This window comes from Bufo gargarizans, chromosome 10 (assembly GCF_014858855.1).
Source record: "Bufo gargarizans isolate SCDJY-AF-19 chromosome 10, ASM1485885v1, whole genome shotgun sequence".
Lineage (NCBI taxonomy): Eukaryota > Metazoa > Chordata > Amphibia > Anura > Bufonidae > Bufo > Bufo gargarizans.
The window spans coordinates 44,820,724-44,828,841 of NC_058089.1; the positions used below are offsets into that span (position 1 = coordinate 44,820,724).

The 8,118-nt window shown below is 40.2% G+C and overlaps 1 protein-coding gene across 1 annotated transcript; it reads right to left on the minus strand.

The window, feature by feature from the left end:
- Positions 1 to 2,813: 2,813 nt before the first annotated feature.
- On the minus strand, positions 2,814 to 6,317 carry LOC122920564 (LRRN4 C-terminal-like protein). The gene is made up of 2 exons (XM_044270162.1): positions 6,060 to 6,317; positions 2,814 to 4,552 (listed from the first exon to the last, which is right to left on the minus strand). The coding sequence occupies exon 2, from the start codon at positions 4,535 to 4,537 to the stop codon at positions 3,596 to 3,598; it is 942 nt and encodes a 313-aa protein (XP_044126097.1). The 5' UTR covers positions 4,538 to 4,552; positions 6,060 to 6,317; the 3' UTR covers positions 2,814 to 3,595.
- Between the last annotated feature and the right edge of the window lie 1,801 nt (positions 6,318 to 8,118).

An 8,118-nucleotide genomic window follows, 5' to 3' on the forward strand; every position in this document is an offset into this window, starting at 1 on the left:
CACTTTAAATGTGTTGTTTATAATGTACAGAATATACTGTATTCCCATGCACCCCTTCCACCACAAACAAGGGTATATGGTTGAATATTCATTTTCTCATCCTCCTCTTCCATCATATCAACATGCTTATTCGTCGCATATAATGCCCTTGCATATAAGCCTTCGCATATAATGTTTTACAGGGTCAGCTCACCTACAGGCCCTCTTATATAATTTTTTAGAGGGTCAGCTCACCAGCAGGCACTCACCTACAATGTTTTATAGGCCCTTGCATATAATGTTTTACAGGGTCAGCTCATCTGAAGGCCCTCATCTACAATCTTTTACAGGGTCAGCTCACCTGCAGGCCCCCACCTACTATCTTTTACAGGGTCAGCTCACCCGCAGGCCCTCGCATATAATGTTTTACAGGGTCAGCTCACCTGCAGGCCCTCACATATAATGTTTTACATGGTCAGCTCAGCAGCAGGCCATCACCTACAATCTTTTATAGGGTCAGCTCACCTGCAGGCCCTGGCATAGAATTTATTTGAGGGTCAGCTCACCAGCAGGCCATCAATCATAATTTTTCAAGGGTCTCTGATGCCGTTCTTTATGTGTAATAAAAGGTGTATTGGAGTGCCTGTTCCTTGTCATTTTTGGCAGCCCTTTCACTTAATGCATAGGCTTTATGAGTGTAGGAGTCCCAATACCTGAACAATTGTACCATCAATGTGAATGAGGCCCTCCTTCATGTGATATACAGGTTGTATCGGAGTGCCTCTTCCTTGTAATTTTTGGCAGCACTTGCACTTTGTATACAAGTAAATATACAGGAAAGAATGTTTACTAACAATTTTTCCTCTAAAATTGATTTTATCTTTGGTTTTGTGCGTATTATTGTCAGTCTGTAAAAGTGGCATACTGCTCAGACAAAATCTTTCCCAGCAGTGACCTGGGAGTCCAAGATGCATCCAGACATCCTCCCCATGCTGTTCCCAAACCATTTCAGTGGTGTTTCCATCAATTTCTGACCTTTTTATGTGAACCAGACACCCTCCCCTTTTCAGAGCAGGGGGTGCCTGGTTTAATGCTCGGGTTCTCCCATTGACTTCCATTGTGCATGGGTGCTCGGTAGAGCACCCAAGCAACCCGAGGTGTTCGGCCCAAACACCCGAGCACTTTGGTGCTCGATCAACACTACTGCTGTAATGAAATATATAAAGTTCGGTTGTGAGGTGTAACTATAAAAAGTCTTTGTATAATTATAAAAACACAGGGATTGGAATTACGGTACATCATTGTCTAATGATGAAAACAGAGTAAAGGCCTATTCACATTATGTTTGGTCATGTAGTTGCCAGTATATGTTATATATTATACAGTAAGTGATAAGTGTGTGTATAATAAAAAAGTATTGCAAGCTTTTACCAAAAAATGCTTCCTAAGACATACAATAACATATGAAGCAACTCTGTAAATATTGTTGTTTAATTTAAAAAATAATATTGTTGCGAACGTACCGAGACATACAGACGTCCCCGCGACAGTGAGTAGCAGGAGATCTTTAAGACTGGCAACACGTGGTTTGGTTTGACATATTTACTTTGTGGATCAATAGATGTCTGTGTTGTTTCTGGTACTGGCCACACCCTTAACCTCCAGGTGTTGCTATTGTGGTCATTTAACTTTTTCTATTTATAGTTGTTTTTCTCACAATGGTGTGTGGTTTATAGCTTCAGTTGACCTGTGGATAGCTTACTGGAAGTTAAGTGTTACCTTTCACTTTGTATTTTGGCTTTTCTGTGTGTTGCATTTCTTTGTTGTTTTGTATTAGGCCTTAGAGAGACTCCCATTCATCCTTAATTTTGGAGGAACAGGATGCCTCATTCCTGCCATTAGTACCAGGGTCCTTTAGGGTTAGATAGGACTTTAGGTATTCCTGTGTATGAACTCATACTGGTAGTCAGTTAGGGCTTTCATTAGGGATTTTTGCTAGGAGGTGTCCATCTTCCTTCCCTAGTTTTCGGGCCTTATTTCCTTTTCCCTTTCCCTCCTATGTTCGGTGTGGGGTTTCCCTCCCACACTAGAGCATGACAAATATATTCTGTTTCCACTATGAAGACTTTGTGTCTCCATGGAAATAAAAATATGTAGTCATTAAAAAAATATAGTATTTATTACTTATCATTTAATAGCGTGGCCTAAAATATATTACTACAAAATATATTAATAAAAATTGTTGGAAATATGCTTTACAGTTACAGGAACATACATGTAACAGATTTCTAGAAAAAAATAGATATATTTTTTTAATAAATATAATAAATAAATAAATAAATGTTTACATAATATACACATATAAAATGTACAGCACACAATTAATCCACATCATTCTACCCACTATAGGATATACAGCTATCTTGGTCGTGCGACAGTTGTCCCGTCCAAGTATCGCAGTGTAGCAGTTCTCCCATAGAAATGATTGGGGTTGCAGTGCACGTTTGCCATGACTGCAACCCAAGAATTGCAAAAAAAACTGACCAGTTTGGATTTTTTGCAATACGGTGGTTGTGGTCATGGCAAACATGCTAGTTGTGCAGCAACCGCATTCATTTCAAATGGGAGCACTGCTACACTGAGATACTAAGGCACAACAACTGTCACACGACCAATATTGACATGTAGCCGTACCCTTAAAAGGGTTATCCCATGACTAATGTAAAAAATGTATATCATACAATACATGACAATCTTTTTCTAACAAAGCTAGAACCAGCCGTGTACCTCACATAGATCCAGAGATCTCCCCAGCTCAAGGGGAGTGTCTTTTCTGCTGCAGCTCAGGGGGCGTGTCCATGCTCTCCCTATCACAGCTCAGGAGGCGTGTCTCAGCTCTCCCTATCACAGCTCAGGGGGCGTGTCCATGCTCTCCCTATCACAGCTCAGGAGGCAGTTGATGGATGAAACTAAGCATGTGCAGTCATCTCAGTAAGCAGAACAAAGAAATAAGAAAAAAAGCAAACAGCAGGTGGCGCTATGCAGATACATTTTACATTTTACAGTGGCTGTGCTATATTTTTAGTTACATGCAATTACAAAATAATTCAGATCCAGGTGCTAGTTTAAAAAATGTAAAATATTTTTCGTGGGATAACCCATTTAATAAAAGGCGTACAAAAAAAACCTTTATCTTTCTTATAGGCTGTGTGTAGCAGCAAGAAGGGAGAAAGGTGCTTATAGGGTTAGTATGTCATGTTGAACACCACAGATTATGGATGATCTTATTTAATGGTTGTTCTATGGGAACAACACTATTGAAGGCCATCAAATAATGGTAACTGCAGCCAATACCACAATCTCCTTGATCTTGCTCGCTGGACAATGCAGGACAAAAAACAGCAACCAGGCTAATCAGTCGCACAGTAGGGCATCACATAGATAGATAGTTTCCAGATAGTTTCTTTATTTGAAGTCTCAGATACTCTGATATGTGTGAATTTAAATAAAGTAACTATTGGATTTATTACTTCCTCTGGACTACACCTTTTGGAAGCATGCATCTATGTGACTCTCTTCTGTGCGTATGATTAGACTTGTTGGTGTTTTTTCATCCTTAGAGGATTTCAATGCTTTCGGCCTTAAATGACATATTGGTTACACCCATTTCATCCCTGCCTTTCCTTCTAATACCCCTAACCTTTTTTCTCCGAAACCAATAAATAAGGACAGAAACCCCCAATACGACGGCAAGTATTGCCAAACCGCATCCAATTGCCAAATACAAATAAGATCCATGTGAGGTATGAAATGTGCCACATGGACCTACATTTTCTCCCTGGTCCAGCTCTTCATCTTTTCCATCTCCAGGCTCAACCTGACTTTCTCCTGCATCATTTATGGCTACCACACACACCCTATAAGGAGTTCCGGGAAGGAGATTTGTTATTGAGAAGAAGTGATATGACTGATTCAGTAAGGGTCCCATCTCCAGTGGTTCTTCAGGTGTACCATACAGCACTCTATATGACTGCACGGTTGAAAGAGGAGAACACCAGCTAACTCCAATTTCAGACTGCCCAGGGATGACCTCTTTCAAACGGGGGGCATCAGGAGGAACTGAGTTTCCACTAATCCCGGGACAAAGGCAGTTCCCCCCAGACCTCTTCTGTATCTCATCACAAGGTAGCTGGAAGTGTTTGCAGCGATCATATGGACAAGCTTTAAAAGACACATGCGGGGGCACAGTGAAAGCCTCATCATCACCGTCTTCATAGTAATCATCATCATCATAGTCAACATGTTCAGTTACATACAGAATGTGTTCCTGCATTGTTTTCTGACTCCGTGTTATACCAAGTGCTTGAGGGACAGAATCTTCATTGCTCATTCCATGTGGTATAGAAGTAGAAGAAAAGCCCATCTCTCTATTCCGTGGCAGAGTGTTATTGCTGTCCAATGGGGTTGACATGTTTTCAAGGGATACACCTGTAATGGTGCCACAAAGATGGAACAGAAGGAAAAGTGGAGAAAATAGAAAAGATATGTGTAGAAACATAATAGCTGCACAGTTCTGCAATGGAGTAAGAGCAAAGACAGAAGAAAGTGAAAAGATAGAAAGAAGAAAAAATAAATTTTAAGTATAATGTTCTTTTAAAACACTAAATTTACAAGTTATAAAACATGCTATTTATTAACGAACTGCTTCTAGCATTATCAAAAGGTGGAATAAATACTTCACTATAAGTGTACGGCCACATGATCAAGATTCTACATGCAGTTTTGGAAGCCAAAATCAGGAGTAAGATGAGAAAGCATATATGACATATTCTTTTTTTTTAGTTTAGTAGTGATTTTGGCTTCCAAAGCTACATCACGAATCCTGACTGTGTGACCATACCCCAAGACCCATGTACATGGTCTCACTAGCTAGTGTTCATCCAAAACCATGCCTACAATTCATAAGCAAAGTCAGGTATGGCCCCAACTAAATAACTACTGTAACAGTAAATTGAAGTACAACAATTTGAAAACCAGCATATTGTTCTTTACTTGAGCAGCAACCAAAGGTTGAAAGGTAGTGTCACAGAGAATCCACATAGCACTATAGACTTATAGGAAGCCACTATTTTTTCCCCCACAAAAATGAAAAACAACACTTGAGTGGGGCTCGTAGTCCCTGAACTCCATAACAGTGGCTGTGGCTGATAGCTACAACCACGTGTTGAACTGTCAGTTTTGGCATGCTTGACTGGCTAGCTGGTGGCAGCAAAATTAATTGACTATCATGAGGTTTAAGGATTTTTTCAACTTTTGAACATTTGCCCGGGGATGAAAATGACACGTTTCTTTATCAAGAACCTTTCTTGTTTAGTTGAAAATTCCTTGTAGTGTAGATATTTCTGTAAAATGTGACACAGACCTGGTAGCTATTGACTTAATGCACCTACTGTATTATATGGGGCTTTCATATAAGTACTGTGTTGGACTTTTGGACTATTGAGTGGTTCTGTTGTTTTTGCTACAGTCCTACTTTGTCAAGGCACAACATTGAGGATCCCGGGAAAGGGCCCAAGGCAAATGTAATTAATGTTTATCCACAACCAAATACAATATTCAGAGGCAATGTGCAGCAGGGTTATCCTGCTCTATCTGACTGTGGGCCACATAAAGTAGTCAGACACCTTGATTATAGTCTTTGTCACTTATTGGTTAGCTCAAAGTAGTTGCTATAAAATCTCACTTTAGTAGGTGCAGCACAAGTAGAGTGCTCATATTCATGAGTGATGGGCTCCTCCCACCGCCTGATTGACAGCTTTCTCCATATTACTGTGTATAGAGAGAAAGCTGTCAATCACTGGCTGCTCATGTGCACATCATTGAGAGGACTCAGCATTATGCTCATGCACACCTAATAAAATGTGATTTTATGGAAACGACTACAAGTTATCCAGTAAGTGACACATCGTTCTAAAGGTGTCTCACTACTTTATGATGCCCTCAGGCGTCTGGTTCCCTCTAAAGACAGCAAATTCCCCGTCACCATGGTTTTTACAACCCTTACATACGTTTTAGCTTACCTTGTTCTTTTTAGATATAATATATACGTATCTTGCAGTATTTCCTTATATCCTTTGTGGCTTTCTTCTATGTAAATCTTCTGTAAAGATCCCTCAACTTATAGATATTCCTCTTTTTAGTCAAACACAATCTTCTGCAGTTTTTCTCGTTGCCTAAGAAGCTTACATCTGCTGCTCTTGGTCACACATTCTGACTCTTTATAATACACGAGACTGTGATGTCACCTAACTTACCCTTGAATCACCGACTGAATATGTGGGAGTAATGAAGGGAGGAGAGACAGGCACAGAAGTAAATCAATGGGGAGTGCAGGACATGGTTACAAGCTGCATTGCTAAAATATTCTTTCCAGATGTTTTATGCAGTGTGGGAAGCCTTGCTTCATAGCAGCAGATGTACACCACAGACTGTGTTTATAGAGGGTGTGTTGCTAGGAATTCTTCCCTATAAGGCCATTTTATGTGTCAAATCATAGGGTTCTGAAATGTGAAGTATTTTTTAACCTTATGAGTAATGTATACAGTATATCTAGCCAAGAACATAACATTAAAGCAATGTTCACACGATCAGGATTTATACACCATTCCCATGCTTCAGAAGAAAAACCAGTGCAGAACAACGAATGAGCTACAGATTTTATATTTATGTCATGTTCAATATTGATGCGGTAAAAGCATGACTTTACTCCATCGAATTACAGTCCATATTCAGATCCACTGGCAAATGAAGTTTCAGCCTTGGATTTCTTCCACAAATTTTAAGTAAAACACATGGCACTGGCCCCTTTGATGTCTCCCTAGCATTTCACCATTAATTGCTACCTATAAAATACCAAAACTCAGTCCTTTGCAAACCATCTGTAACACCCCAGAGTTGTGTTACTACATGCCTCTACCCTGCTACTATGTCCTAAGAGCTTTATACTGTCATCAGATATGATTTTACAATATGTCTTCCACAAATGTGCATATAAACCTGTGTTAAATGCAATTGTTCATGTAATTTGTCTGGTTACCAGTAGGTGGCAGCAACACATTGGCAGGTACAAGTTACAGTTTAGTGTATCTGAGCTGGAATGGATCATTCCAGCATAGCTCCCCCTCTGAGTGGGCTTGTCCCTCTTCCTGCAGCAAGGGAGGGAAAAACCAGTTAGAACAAGATTTAGTTACCCCCTGCATAAGGAGGACAGCAAGGACTTAGTCTCGGCTGAGACTTGGCCATATACCCAGTCTTAGCACCTTCAGCTCTGCTGGATGAGCAAAGCAGAAACTACAGACAACCTCCAGAGTTCCAGGAAGAAAGCATCCCCTGAGAATCCATCTGTGAGAAAAGTCCAGTCCCTAGGAGAAGCCTATTCCTCCCCAGCTAGACTGTCCCCATACAGCAGAAGGTACCAGATAAGCGCAGAAGCTAATCCAGCCACAGTTACAGAGATACCAAGCAGACGTTTTATCTTGCAAGCTCCACATTTAAAGCAGAAGTATTCGTTCCTGCCAATGATTACCAAAACCTGCTGGGACCAAGAGACCAAAGCTGTATACTGCTTGGATACAAGTTATGTCAAGTAAGCAACGTTTGAACTTCATCTAAAGGTCTGGACAGCATTTCTTCTGCAAAATTCCTCTATTACTCCTACTATTACTACACTCAAATTTATTGCAAGTGAGCCAGGAGTCCAGCCGTTCCCAGGTAGGAGACATCGTGACACAACTACCACCAAACTACAGAGACATTATAGGCCATTACACCACTCTGGCATTCTTAATCTGGGCCGTGTGTTATAACATCTTGGAAGGGCCCTGGGATAGTATAGGGCATCCTTAGCTCCCACCTGGCTGCACTGGTTGCACATATATTATGTCAATACCACATGTCATATAAACATGGTCTAAGGTCGTCTTTCACACCAAGATCTTTCTATGTTTTGGGGATTTTCTTCATAAATAATAATAAACATCATAATGTTTTTTCAATGCAAAAAAAACACATTTTGAATAAAACCTTGAAAACATAAAAATAAATACCTGGTCCATACTTGTAGTTTTTGCATAATAGAAC

Bases quoted from the DNA above. Each gene is read 5' to 3' on its own strand.
- LOC122920564 (XM_044270162.1), bottom strand. From the start codon at position 4,537: ATGTTTCTACACATATCTTTTCTATTTTCTCCACTTTTCCTTCTGTTC.